This window comes from Cynocephalus volans, chromosome 10, assembly GCF_027409185.1.
Source record: "Cynocephalus volans isolate mCynVol1 chromosome 10, mCynVol1.pri, whole genome shotgun sequence".
In the NCBI taxonomy this organism is placed as follows: domain Eukaryota; kingdom Metazoa; phylum Chordata; class Mammalia; order Dermoptera; family Cynocephalidae; genus Cynocephalus; species Cynocephalus volans.
In genome coordinates, this window is record NC_084469.1 from 75,093,448 (window position 1) to 75,108,775 (window position 15,328).

General features: G+C 37.6%; 1 protein-coding gene across 1 annotated transcript in view; it reads left to right on the forward strand.

The window, feature by feature from the left end:
• The first annotated feature begins 1,670 nt into the window (after positions 1-1,670).
• The window catches only part of BBS2 (Bardet-Biedl syndrome 2), a 33,408-nt gene continuing 19,750 nt past the window's right edge, over positions 1,671-15,328 (forward strand). The window contains exons 1-7 of the mRNA XM_063110548.1: positions 1,671-1,949; positions 5,781-6,008; positions 10,362-10,487; positions 10,938-11,000; positions 11,941-12,018; positions 14,952-15,056; positions 15,140-15,226. Of these exons, the coding sequence (XP_062966618.1) occupies positions 1,833-1,949; positions 5,781-6,008; positions 10,362-10,487; positions 10,938-11,000; positions 11,941-12,018; positions 14,952-15,056; positions 15,140-15,226 (804 nt within the window). The 5' untranslated portion in view covers positions 1,671-1,832. The remainder of the gene's footprint in view (positions 1,950-5,780; positions 6,009-10,361; positions 10,488-10,937; positions 11,001-11,940; positions 12,019-14,951; positions 15,057-15,139; positions 15,227-15,328) is intronic.

Genomic DNA, 15,328 nt, shown 5'->3' on the forward strand with positions numbered 1-15,328 from the left:
AAATGCTCAATAATTGTTAATGGTGCTGACGCTGATGATTGTAATGTCTTGTTAGAATGAGCAACCGCAAATTTGCAGGCCACCAACGCAGTACATAGAGTGAGTGAGGCTTGGCTGGGTGGATGGAGGCCAAGACCAGCCTTACACAGAAATCCAGCAGGCCATGGACTTTTCTGCCTGCTAAAGGTGGAACCCAAGCTCCTTGGTGTGGCCCACAAGCACTAGCTGATCTGGCTCCTGCTGACCTCTCTTTCTCACACACTAGGCTCCAGCCACATTGTCTTCTTTCTCATCTTCAAACATGTCCATGCTGGCCCTTTGCCCTTGCTGTTCCTTCTTTCTGGAATGTCCTTCCCTCACATCTTCTGACGGCTGCCACTTTCTTGTCATATAACTCTTGATTCAAATATTACTTCCTCTGAGGGGACTTCTCTGAGCCCCAGCACGTCAGGCTTATTGCCAGATAAATGGTCTTCTTTGATTTCATGTCTAATGTCTGTTGCATGGCTTAACTGAGAACATTCTGAAACAAGTTTGGCCTAAAGCTGCCTCCATATATATTTTGAGTTTGGCCTAAAGGTTTCTCTGTACATAATGAAATGTCACCCAACTTGATGTGTCAATGGACCATAACCTAACCTAGAAGAATACTCTTGTAACAGGTAGCTGAGTCTCAGCAATCATAGTAACTGAACCTCCAGCCAATATGAAGCCGAAAGCTGCCAAAACATGATTATAAAGGGCAAATGCCAACTGCAGCCAATCAGGGTGTTTCTGTATGTCACTTTCTTTTCTTTGGCTATAAATATGACCTGCACATGTGGTGGGGTGGAGCATTCTGATGCATATTTGGTGTAGAGTGCTGCCTGGTTTTAGAATTGTTTAGAGTTCTCTAAACATTTTCTTGGTTTTATATCTGTCAGGTGGTCATTTACTGTGGTTGACCAAGTCCTTGCCTGAATGTCACTTTCTCAGTGAGGTCTCTTTCTACCATTCTATTTAAAATTGCATTCCCTCTAATCTATCCCTTCTTCCTCTCCTTACTTTTCTCTATAGTGCTTGCCACCAAATGACCTACTACTGTTCTTCTTGTTCTATGAGAGCATTGGCTTATCTTTTTACTGCTATTTATCTCTATTGTCTAGAACAGTGCCTGACATACAGTAGGCCCTCAAAAAAAAAAAAAAAAAAAGAATGGTCACGACTTTTCAGTTATGCATGTTTGCATTTAAAAATATACGGGAGTCTTACAAGGGGCACAGGACTATTTAAACGTGAGTCTAAAGCATGTATTTTTTCTTTTGTAAAAATGATTGGTATGTTTAGTGCAGGTAATTGCTGTGGTTTTGCCTCGACATAACAACGGCTAAAGCAAGGGACAGTAGACACTCAAGATCTATTTCTTGAAGTAATGACCCTTTGTAATGGGATAGCGGTGACTGGAGTCTGCAGGGGTGCAGCTTGGCTGTGGTGCTAGAAAGGGAAGCCCGGGAGTGCAGTGGTTCAGACTCGGCACGACCACTGCAGACACGCTGGTGGAACTGGATTTAGCACAAGACAGTTAAGCGCCCTGCATCACTGAGAGGAGCAACTTCAGCCGCAGCCTTGCACGGAGTCTCGACTGCGCAGCCGCAGAAGGAGCTGGGCGGGTCCGCGCAGTCGCAGGAATAGGGGCGGCAGAAGAGCGAGGTTGGTCAGGCTCTTCTTCGCGCCGGGCCTGTGGCCACCGGGGCCGGGAGGATCTTGTCTCCGTGCCCCTTACCGGGGCGGGTGAGGCCGGCTCCGCTGCCGGCCTCGGGCTGCCAGCCTCTTTCCCCTGAGCTGCCGCCATCATGCTGCTGCCAGTGTTCACCCTGAAACTGCGCCACAAAATCAGCCCCCGCATGGTGGCCATAGGGCGCTACGACGGGACTCACCCGTGCCTGGCCGCCGCCACGCAAGCGGGCAAGGTAACCGCTCCCACCCGCACGGAGCCAGGGCGCCTCGGGACCCCACGACTCCGCGGGCCGTGCCCGGTGATCCCGCTTCGACCCCGCCCCCCGCCCGGGTTTCCCGGCAACCGGTCGGTGGTCACCCGGTAGCTGTCCATTGTGCCAAGAATAAGGGGGTCTTTCTGGAACGGCTTTTCTGAACAGTTGATGTTTTCTTGTCAGACACTTGGATTCGGACAGTGTTGGGAGTCCCTGGACAGATAGGGAGCTTAGGGAGAAGTCCCCAGAAGAGAAGGGGCTTAGCCAGGCTTAGCAGTAATAGCAGATCTCAGATTCAAGTTCAGGGCCTCTGCCTGTCACTTGGAGCTATTTCCACTCTCTCACACTACTTCTTTACAGGAAAAAAAGAAAAAAAAATACTGAGATCCCTAAATTAAATAACTCAAATTGCACTTTTGCATTTTGTCCATGTACATTCAGGTCTTTCCCCATAGTTTGTTCACTAAGGATTTATTAGGTACGAACTCTGTGCCAGGTACTGTGCAAAGTGTGAGAGTCACAGAGAGAAAAAAGGCATGGTCATTTAACATTGACCAGACTTCTGCTGAATGCCTCTTTTATGCTAGATGTTGGGGATTCAGGGATGAAGTTGGAATCCCTCACTTCAGAAAGCTTATAGTCCTGAAGGACAACAGACAGGCAAATCAAGGCGCTGTGTGTTGATAAAAGTATGCCCAAAATACATTGAATGCAGTGATACCAAGGGTCATAACTGCTAACACGTACAAAGCCTCATTACATTAATTATCTCAGCACCTTTGCTGCAAGGCCAAGAGCAGCAGCATAGCACAGGTGTGGATCCTGGCTCCAGTAATTTCATAACCTTGGGTAAGGTACTTAATATTATTACCGAATGCATAGGGTTGTGAGGATTAAATAAGTTAATACATGTGAAGCCTTTGGCATATAGGAAGCGGTCACTCACTAATTGCTAGCTGTGATTACTTTCTTTTTGTAACTTCCATTTTAATGATTAGAAATAGCAGTTCAGAGAGGTTTAAAGCAGTGCCTGAGGCCACTCAACTAGAAAATAGTGGAAATGAGATTAGAGTACATGTTCTTTGACCCAGTGTGGATTTAATAAGCTGACGTTTATGTAATGACTTAATAGTTTGAGGGCTTACTACATGCTCTGCAAGTGCAATGGTGAATGTGACAGACAAATTTTACCCCCTTAGAGCTTACATTTGAAAGGGGGAGCCAGAGAGTTGACAGAATATATAGAAATATCTCCACAGGAGAAAAAAAAAAAGATGGGGATGATGGGAGCTTGCTATTTTAGACAGGGTGATTAGACAGGCCTCATAACATTTGATCAGAGGTTTGAAAGAAATGAGGAAACTCTGCAGAAATGTGGGATAAGTGCTTTGTAGGCAGAGGGGATCAGCAAGTGCAAAGCCCTTGAAGTGGAGATATGGTTGGAATATTCCAGGAATGCAGGAGGCTGCTGGGGTTGGAATGGAATGAGGGAAGCCGTGAGGTAGCCACGGGCCAGATCATTTGGCCCTGTATGCTGTAATAGTAAAGACCTTGGATTTTATACTGAGTATGTTGGGAAGACACAGGGTTTTGATAAAGCAGGCGATGGATTTGCTTTATGTTTTAGATAAAGGATATCTCTGGCCAGTATTTAGAGGATGTACTGCAGCAGGATGTAGGGAGATCAGGTGGAGGTTTCTGTGGAAGTCCTTATGTTAGAGTGTGACCTAGTGTGGGAGTAAGGAATACTTGATTCTAGGGCTGTTTCTGAAGCTGGCCAAAAAAGAAAAAAAAAAAGAAGGTCTTGTGTCCTATGTAATTGGATAATTTGAGTTCAGGACTTTAAACAAATCTGAAAAGTTCTGATATTTTATCTTGAGTATTGAAAAAAAAAGTGGTAATATTTCATGATCCAAGTAACACATGAATATATTCTTCTTTAAAAACAATTAAATATTCCAGTTAAGGTTAAAGCCCTCTTTGACAGCTAGGGCCTGAGTTTCTAGAAACAGGACTTTGTCATTACATCTGGGACCCTGTTTTGAATATGGAGCTGACTCTGGGCCTAAGCAAGCATATTTTAAAAAGGGGTTTCTTGCAGGATGAAAATTAGTGCTTTCCTCTGGGGACATTTTTTCTCTCACCATGGAGCTAAGGGGATCAGTTGAATTTGTATTGTCAGCAGCACCCTTTCAGCTTGAACAAATGTGTGAACTTCAGTTAGTCCTTTGGAAGGAGTCTAAAAAATAGGCACTGGGAGTGTTCCATTTGTCATGTGACTGAGCTTGGCCTTTTCTTTGCCTTAAGGGACAGGTGGGTCTTCCTGGGGACTTGATTTCCATGTGCAGAGAACAGCAGGTGGGGAACTGAGAAGTCTCACTCCTGGGACTCTTATTCCTCTTAGCAAAAATAGCAAACTCTTTCTATTCCAGTAACAGTGAATATGGAGCGCATAAGTTATTTCCCTTACTTTTCTTTCTCAACATATCTAATTACTAGAAAACTCTATAAGAATTCTTTTGTTCAGAACTGTTAAAAGGAAGTGTGATGTGGTGACTAGAACATAGGATAGGGAGCACACCAGGCTTTGTGTCTTAGTCCTGTTACTTGCCAGTCTCGAGACCTTGGGAAAGGGCCTTAACCCTTCTGGCCTCATCTGTAAATCGGGTTGGAGTGAAGATCAAATGCAATTAATGCTCATAAAAATATGTTATAAAGTGTCACACAAATGAGAACATGAAGGCAATATTCAGTAGTTGCACACATTTTCTGTATGTTTCTGTTCTCTTGAAAATTATTGTTTGTTCAATAGGCTATCTTGTGTAGGTAATAAAATTAATCCTGTTTGGATTTATACCAAAGAAATGAACTACTCATTTAAAATTAGCTAATTTTAGAACTAAAAGGGGTTTAAGGGATCTCTAGTCTAATGTTTCCCATACCCCACCTTTTTTTCATATTGTCCGTGGAGCTTTTTTTAGATGATGAAGATTTCCCCAATGAAATTTTAATACCACAGATATACTATAGATCTCTTTTTGTACTATGGTCCTGAGGAGGGCCACAAGCCATTCTAATATTTAAGATTCCCCCACCTCAAACCAGTTACACATCTTAGGAGTGATATTACCCTTCTTGAGATTGTACTTTCTAGTCCAAATCTCCTTTTTACAGATGAAGCCCAAGGAAGTTGAATGATTTATGCAGACACACAGATGATTGTATTTATGATAGTTGAAATTGCTGAATTTATTATATTTGGGCTAATTACTTAATTCTTTGTGTTGTATAAACTACGAAGGCCTTCAAGAAACTTGATTTATATGACTCAGTTTAAGTTTGTAAAACAGATTTACTAACTACCAGACTGTTTTAAAGGTTAGGAATTGAATTTATTAGGTGCTTAGATAAAAGATACTAAAGGAAGTGTTTATTCTGTTTTCTGTGATCTTGGGGTATAGCAATCACATTGAAACTGGTTGTAGCTTCCAATAGGTTGATCAGGAAAAGGCTGGTTTGTAAGGGTGCTTTGACATTCTGCTGGTGGGTAGCATGTAAGGTGCTCTCGTAAGCAACAACTAGGTCTTGTTCATTACCTTTCTTTAGAAGACAAAGAACCACTGGATTTCTATATCTTGTAATGACTAAAAGTCGGCTATGCACAGAACTGTATATGAATGTTTTAAGTATTGTAGGAGATCTTATTAATGTTGATACCTGTTGATAATGTGGTTCTTTTAAAAAAATGTGTGATGTTAATTTTATGTTATTGGTATTTTAAGGGAATGTAATTAACTATTTCTGTTTTAGGTTTTTATTCATAATCCTCATACACGGAGCCAGCATTTCAGTGCATCCAGGGTGATCCAGAGCCCCCTGGAGTCTGATGTTTCTCTTCTCAACATTAACCAGGCAGTCAGCTGCCTGACTGCAGGAATATTGAACCCTGAGCTTGGCTATGATGCTCTTTTAGTGGGCACACAGACTAACCTTTTGGCTTATGATGTCTACAATAATTCAGATTTGTTCTACAGAGAGGCAAGTATAATCCTTTATAGCCATAAAATTCCCTTTACTCATTAATATCCATTGGTTTTTTTAATGTTTGGAAGAGATCAGGCATTTATTTTGGTGTGTTTAATATGTGGCTGTTATAGTGTGGTTAAACAACAAGCAAATTTTGTCATTTACATCTGCTTTATGTACTTGGAATTTATTTATTTAGTAATGGTTGGTAATCACTTGGTGACACTACAGCTTGTCTCTATGAGGTATATCTGTGGTGCCACCATCTGTCACGATCTCCTATTGAGAATTCAGCCAAGAGATAGGGAGCCAGCAAACAGGTCTGGTGGTCTTGCATTGAAGTTTAGTACAATAGTTTTTAAAAGCCCTTACCGTAGCCTGCCATCTTCTGGGTACTGCAACTTTAATACACATGTAATTCATATTTTTATAGAAAAGACAGGGAAACAAAAAGAAAAAAAAGTACCCATAATTTCTTGTAGAAATAACACTTAACTCTTGAATTTATTTACCCAGATTTTTTTACTAAGTATATATGAGTAAAAATTTTTACAAAATGGGATCATACTATGTACATGCAGCCTTTTACTTCATTTTCCTGTAACAGCTTTATTAAGATATAATTTACATACCATACAATTCACCTACTTAAAGTATACAATTTAGTGGTTTTTAGTTTATTCAGAGAGTTGTACAACCATCTCCATGATCAATTTTAAGCATTATCATTACCCCAAAAAGAAACCTCATACCCATTAGTAGTTACTCCCCATTTTCCCTTAACCTTCTAACCTTAGCCAACCAGTTGTCTACTTTCTGTCACAATAGATTTGCATATTTTACACATTTCATAAATATGGATTCATATAATATGTGGTCCTTTGTGACTGTCTTCTTTTTTTTGGCATAATATTTTCAAGATTGATCCATGTTGTAGCATGTGTCAGTACTTCATTCCTTTTCATGGCTGAATGATATTCAATTTTATGTTTATACCACATTTTATTTATCCATTCATCAGTTAATGGACATTCCATTACCTGGCTATTATATGTGGCCTTTTCATTCAATAATATATTGGGAACATCTTTATATGAAGTTACTGTATATCCGTGTATCATTCTTCTTGACTCCATACTATTTTATTGTGTTAATGTATCATAATTTGTTTAACCAGTTCCATATTGTTGAACATTTATGTTATTTTCATTGTTTCTGTATTACAGTTGGTAATGTGATAAGCATATATACTTGCCCACGTCTCTTGATTATTTCTTAAGATTCAGTTCCTAGAAATGCAAATGCTTTTCTTTTTTATATTTTTTAATTGAGGTAAAGTATACATACAGTAAAATGCACAAACTTAAGTGTTAAGATTCAATGAGTTTTGATTCCTGTAACCAATACCCTCCATAAAAATATAGAACATTTTTATCACCTCAGAAAATATTGTTGCGTCCCATTCCAGGCAATTCCTATTTGTCGTAGACAATCACTGTTCTGATTTCTATCAGCTTAGATTAGCTTTTACTGTTTTTGAACTCCAAATGAAATAATACAGAATACACTCTTTGATGTCTGTTTTTTTTCGTTCAGATAATGTCTATGAGAGTCGTCCATGTTATGGCACATAACATTAGTTCTTGTTATAAGACCAGGACAAGGGTTTGGAACCCCATATTTATCAACCTTCAAAAATAAAGCAAAACAAAAAAGTCAGTAGTTCTTAGTAACAAAATGAGTAATAAAAATATAGTATATTCCATTATATGAATATACCACAATTTGTTTATTCATTTTCTTGGTGATAGACAAGTGAGATGGATGTTTGGGTTGTTTCATTTTTTGGCTATTATGAGTAAAATTACTATAAACATTTTTGTACAATTTTTTTTTGTGGGCATATGTTTTAATTTATTTTGAGTAAGTACCTAGGAGTGGAATTGTTGGGCTGTATAGTAGATGTATGATTAACTTTGTAAGAATCTGACAAAATGTTTTCCAGAGTGGTTGTACCATTTTATACTCCCATCAGCAGTGTGAGAGAGTTCCAGTTGCTCTACATTATTTGTCAACATTTGATGTTGCCAGTCTTTTTAATTTTAGCCATTTTAGTACATGTAAAATGGTATCTTATTTGGTTTCATTTCACATTTCCCTGATGACCAGTGATATAGAGCACCTTTTCTTGTGCTTATTGCCCATTTATATGTTGTCTTTTGTGAGGTGTCTAAGTCTTTTGTCTATTTTTTTATTGGTAGTTTTTCTCTTTATTATTGATTTGTAGACATTCTTTGGATAAACAATTGTCCCTTGGTATCCATGCAGGATTGGTTCTACGACCTCCAAGGATAATAAAATACACACATGCTCAAGTTCCTGATATAAAATGGCATAGTATTTGCATATGCGCATACTCTTATGCACATCCTCCCATATACATAAATCATCTCTGGGAGAAAATATTTGTATTGTATTAGGTACTTATAATATCTAATACAATGTAAATAGTAGTTATACTGTATTATTTAGGGAGTAATGACAAGGGAAAAAAGTCTGTACATGATCAGTACAGATGCAGGTTTTTTTCTGAATATTTTTCATCCACGGTTGTTTGAACTCACAGATGTGGAACTCATGGATATGGAGGGCCAACTGTATTGGATATACGTTCTTTGTCAGATTTATATATAACAAATATTTTCTCCCAGTCTGTGGCTCATCTCCATAGGTACATGTCTTTTGATAAGCAAATGTTTTCAATTTTGATGAAGTCCAGCTGATCAATTTTTTTCTTTAATGGTTATTTTCTGTTCTTCCAAGAAATCTTTGCCTACTTCATGATCACAAAGAAACTCCTCTTATGTTTTTGTTCAGGACTGAAATTGAGTTTAGGACTGTATTAGTCAGGGTTCTCCAGAGAAACAGAACCAATAGGATGTGTATATATATATAAGAGGAGGAGGGTTATTTTAAGGAATTGGCTTACCTGATTGTAGAGCCTAGCAAGTCAAAAATCTGCGGGATGGGCAACAGGCTGGAGACCCAGGAAAGAGTTGATATTAAAGCTGAAGTATAAAGGCAGTCTGTTGACAGTATCCTTCCTTCCTTAGGGGAGGTCAGTGTTTTTTCTATTCAGACGTTCAACTGATTGGATGAGGCTCACCCACATTGTGGAGAATATTCTGCTTTACTCAACGTCTACTGATTTAAATCTTAATCTCATTTAAAAAATACTCTCATAGACACATCTACAATAGTCTTTGACCAAATATCTGGGTGCTGTAGCCAATTTGACACATGAAATTAACAACACAAGGACTGAGCTTTACAATTGCTGAGTAAAAAACCTTTTTTAAATGAGATTTTTGATAGATATTGCTAAATGGCTCTCTAGAATATGAAAGTGCCTTTTTTACCTCACCTTAACCAACAGTGGATATTATTTTTTTTCATTCCTAATCTGTAAAGTGAAAAATATATTGTGAAAATGAACGTTTTTCATGTTTGTTGGCTATTCGTATTTCTTCTCTAGTGAATTTCCTGTTCATTTTTTTCCCCTTGGGGTGTTTACTGTTTTTGTATTTATTTGCCTTTTATTAACCAAAAATATTAACTCTTTGTCTTCTATATTGCAGTTATTTATTCCAGTTGATGAAGTTTACCTTTTAACTTTATTGTTTGATCGATTGGCCATTTAACAGTTTTGATTTCTTCTGAAGTCTTTTCTTTCCTTAACAGCCAATCTTTTCTTTATAGCTTTCCTACTTAAAGATTATTTATGTAAGGATTATAATTATTCTGTACAGTGAACAGTTAGTGTTTACAAAGATGTCCTTAAATATTCTAAAAACAAATTAAATTATGCTTATGTAATTTATTCAAGAAGTCTGAGGAGATATTAATTCTGGATGGTGAGATTATGGATGTTTGCTTTATTCTTTGTACTTTTTAGTAAGAGAATTGGGTAATAAGTATTAAAAAGATTTCTATCCAAAATGATTAAAATAAATTACAAACTTGGGGGTTTAAAGGCACAAGTCTTGATTTTCTGGAGAATTTACCTGGCAGTCCTAGAGAACCCTGGATTATCATAACAGCTTAGTATGAGAGCTGAGGTTTTGAGTTTACCCTGGATCCATGCTCATCCTTGCAGAAGCCACAGTTACAGGCCTCAGTGGACAGCCCTGGCTGCCCTCACAGGAGACCATGTGGCTCCTTACAAATGATAACAGAGGAATTTGAGTATCCAAACAAGAATATGGATATACACTACCTCCAGTGTGCCTGCACGTCATTGTATCCTAGATTGTGTCTGTATTTGTTTATTATGTGGATTATATAAAATTATTTTTTTCTTCTTAGGTAGCAGATGGGGCAAATGCAATTGTGCTGGGGACATTGGGAGACATTTCCTCTCCTCTTGCAATTATTGGTGGAAACTGTGCTCTGCAGGGTTTCGATCATGAAGGAAATGATCTCTTTTGGACGGTATGAAGAACAAAACATTCTTTTTGGTATTCTTAAGTATTTCTATTGCTAATGTCCTTTAGTTTTCCTTTTTATTTATTTATCTATTAAAAAATGACCAGTCAGGGTATCTTAACCCTTGACTTGGTGTTGTCAGCACCATGCTCTCCCAATTGAGCTAACCGGCCATCCCTATATAGGGATCTGAACCTGTGGCCTTGGTGTTATCAGCACCACCCTCTCCCAAGTGAGCCATGGGCTGGCCCGAGTTTTCCTTTTTTTTAACCACTGACTGTACTGAATAAAAAACAAAATAGAACAATATTTATAATTCTATACATTAAAAAAGGATATGGGTAATGTGAATAACATCCACTGGTGGTTTGTATAGTCCTCTCCTTCATGTAGCTAATAAATTTGGATTAAGAGAAAAAAAGATGGCGTATTAATGATTTTTGGTTTTATTTTCAGGTTACTGGAGACAATGTTCATTCCTTGGCCTTGTGTGACTTTGACGGTGATGGGAAGAAAGAGGTAGGTGGGGGAGGAGATACCTCTCTTCTGGGTTTAACTGAATAAATTTTCCCATGACGGTGACATTAGTGTGGAGACCACTGTTAGCTTCTCATGCTGATTTTTGTGCTTTGTTGCCTAAATAATGAGCTAACTGGTCTCATTTGTCTTTTTCCTCTCCTTTGAATAATAAATCACTTGTGTTTTCTAATACAAAGATCAAGGCCATAATGTTTCAGAGACAGAGGAGAGGGGAGAGAGTGCAGAACAGTTGATGGGACCTCAGTCATATTCATAATCTTAATAAATTGCTCCTGAGGCTTTGAAACCATTTTAATAAGTTTTCAATTTTGGCCAGCTTTTTCAGGAACTGAAAAGTTTTAGAGACTAGCTCTTATTAGCCTTGAAATTATTCTTTTTATTTAAAAAAAAATCATTTTTTAGTTGAAACTTATTGATTGTGTGTATTTATGGGGTACAGCGTTATATTTTAATACATGTATACAATGTGTAATGATCAAATGCCTTGAAGTTATTTTAATGGTTACTCTAGACATTAGCTTCTTGAGCATTCAGTAGGTGTGAAGTGCTGTGTTGGACACTAACTTACACCTCTCTCATCCATGGTTGCTGAGCTCTGGTGTTTAAGACTGGGCCTCTGCAGGCAGGGAAAGTTGCTGAACCAGGCAGCATTTCCAAGTGCTCAGTGAAAGAACATGTTCTGGCAGGATGTGCAGCTCACATGGCAGGATAAAATCTGTAGTAGCCACTTTTTCGTCACTGACTTATTCTGTTGACCCTCCCATTAGAGGGAACCTTCGTGAGCATCGGATTATTGGGGGATTGGAACTCCTGGTGGCAGTATCAGCATACAAAGTACTATGCAATTTTTTGTTTTATTTATGGAAATTTTGCTGTGTTCACTTACTAAACTACATGTGTATGGTCTTTCCCCTTTCAGCTTCTTGTTGGATCAGAGGATTTTGACATCCGAGTTTTTAAAGAAGATGAGATTGTGGCAGAAATGACAGAAACAGAGGTAAAAAAAGGCCACCTCAGAATTGTGGTAACCTTGGGCAAGATAAATCTGCAGAGTCGAATGTAACATCAAACGAGAGTGCTGGTACTTCTTCTCAGAACCCAGATGATTTGAGGATGAAAACTGGGGGGTTAAATCAGACCCATATGTTACGGAGAAAGAAGCATTTAAAAATCTTATATTAAGATATATTTTGAAAAGACTGATGAAATAGTGAAAAACTATTGAGTATAGTTGAGTAAATAAAGGCATTTCTTTTAATGAGTTAATACAAGTAAATAATAATAATAAATAGCAACCATTTTGTTGTGAACCTATTATATGCCAGGTACTGTTCTAATTGCTTTCCATGAAGTAACTTATTGAATCCTTGCAACAACCCTCTTAGGAAGGTATTATTATTATTTCTATAGATGAGGAAAATGATGTTAAGTGTTTTTTTTAAGTTAGCAAGGTTACAGCTATTAAGTGGCATGGTCAGGATTTGAACTTTTGTGTCTCCTTCTGTTCCTCTTCATCATGTGTATTAAATGAGATTGAACGAAGTTCATAAATGAGATTTGTATAATTTTTTTCTCTTCATGCATGTTAAGTACTTAGGCACATTTCTGTATGTAAACTTAAAAATTAGGCATTAGAGAACTTGACTAATTTCTTTGTGATTAGAGTCACTCATGTAATTGAACCTGAGATGTCTCTCAGAGTTCAAACTTCATTTTTTTAAAAGCGGTGTTTAAAGATTATGTGTATTCTTTGTAGTTTTGACATTCCTAGGATATTTATTTCCTGCTAGTTTTCCAGGATTGGGCAAGACTGAAACAGAAAAAAGAATTAGGATATTGTGAAGAAGTGGATAAAGGAGCAGTGGTTTGTGAACATTGTAAATGGATAGAAAGAAACCAGTAGAATAGAGTCTTTGGGATTAGAATGGTAGGATTCTGCAAAATTTAATCGGGTGGTATTTGGGAGTGTGTATTAGGAAAGCTTGGGTGTACTGGCCTCAAAACTGACCTTGACCACTTGTCCTTAAATAACTTACTTCTTGCCACTTATAAAATCTGTCTAGGAAGGTCTAATTTCTGTTTCCCTAACTACAAAAGGAGATTAAAAAGCAAAACCTGCATATTGATATACAAAGTGTTATCAGTGATTTTAACTTAGTTTTATCCTATAGCGAGAGTCATAGGTTTTTACTTAGCCCTACTATACTTTTTACATATTCACCGTTATAATGTGAAATGACAGTTGTGGACAGAGAAGAATTAATGGGGAGAATTAGTGCCAGAAGCAGCAGTCTGAAGATGTATGTCAATGTAGAGGGTTCTATTTTATGTGTATGTGCTTTTGTGTGTTCTCTGGAGAGAGGGTCCTTTGCTTTCATTAGATTCTTTTTTTTCTTTTTTTTTCAAAGATGACTGGTAAGGGGATCTTAATCCTTGACTTGGTGTTGTCAGCTTCACGCTCTCCCAAGTGAGCTAATCGGCCCTCCCTATATAGGGATCTGAACCCATGGCCTTGGTGTTATCAGCACCACACTCTCCCAAGTGAGCCACAGGCTGGCCCCCTGCTTTCATTAATTTTCCCACTCCACCCCCGCAAAAAACAACTTGAGAATCACTGGCTCATCAGTGCTGTGTCCTACGTTATCATATCCCTTCTGTTCCAATTTGCAGTAAATCTTTCCCCATTTAAGTGGGAATCATTCAAGTTTTTTTTTTGGATTTCTGTTTATTGTTAATACTGGATGTAAAGGGAGTGCATTCTTTGAAACACTTTTTTCCTAAATCCTAGAAAAGGAGAGGAGAATGTGAAGTAGAGCTAGGGATTTGAGGGTACTTGTTGGTCCTCTAGTCCACAAACGAGAAAAATGAATGAACTAAGGAAGCACTAAAGGACCTGGGTAATCTGGGGCTAAATTTATGAAAATACAGACTGTATAAAATTGTTCATTTGCAGAGCCATTTTCCTGTCCTCTTGGTTTGGTTTTGCTCCTAGCTCATATCTTTTCCTAGATCAGCAAAATCATGATTCATTTGGCAGTTGAACAGTACTAAGTATTGCCAGAAGAATGCCTTGAGCTAGATAATTCAGGGTCCTACACAGCACTTTGTATTCAGAGTTAAGTGAAGTGGGTGGTTTTGTAGAAAAGCTGTAGGTGTACAGGAAATTATATAACTATTCTCTGCTTTATACAGTTTATTTCTTAATATCTCTTGTTTTAGGGTCAAAATTAGAAAATAGATCTGCAGGACCATAGATATCATTAAGCTTTGGTTTTAACTTTAAAGGACAATTTTGTTCAATATCTAAAATTTTATTTTTTTAAGGATGTTAAATCCTCAAACAGACTTATAAATATTTCTGCATAGTATATGCATTTTGTATATTGTTACATACTATGAAGACCCACGAGCTTGGGTTTTTACTTTTCAAAGGATTCTGTCTTCTTTCTTTTACCTCTAGTAAACAATAAGTTATATCAGAAAAATATACACATAAAAGTTAAATATTCAATTGTGGATTGTTATAAATCCTTTTAAAATTTAGACTGTAGGACATTATAAGTTAAGAAAATTGGAATAATCATTAAAACCCTTTGGGTTAGTGTGTATAACATCTATTATATGTATTCTAGATCTTGTGTACTTATTATTTCCTCCTTAATCCCTTGATATTATTGCTTTTTAAATAATTTACCAAAACTTGCCACATAAGCTTGTATAAAACATCAAACTTTGTGAGTTTATTTAAATTTGATTATGCAACTCTGAAATAGCTGACATAGAGAAGAGGAATATATTCCCCACTAATGGAAGTGCATTTAAATCCAATTTTCACTCAGTTGTAGCAAGGCATGCGATTTTATAAAGAATACATCACATTAAATTGAGTCTTAATGAAAAATGTTGTATTTTTATATATTATTTTTGCAGATAATCACCTCTCTTTGCCCCATGTATGGCAGTCGGTTTGGCTATGCTCTTTCCAATGGCACGGTTGGAGTTTATGACAAAACAGCTCGATACTGGAGAATTAAAGTTAGTATGATTCGACCTCTGATATTCAGGAACCTTATACTTATTGAGAGACTGCTGTACTAATTACTGGAATTCTTTTTCAGTCTAAAAATCATGCCATGAGCATTCATGCTTTTGACCTTAATTCTGATGGTGTGCGTGAACTGATAACTGGTTGGTCCAATGGGAAGGTAAGTTTAAATGGCAAAGTTCAAGTATAATTCAAAGTTATAATTTTCTGAGGTGTATTGGCTATGTGACTTAAGATAGTAATCTGGGAATATAAATGAGTT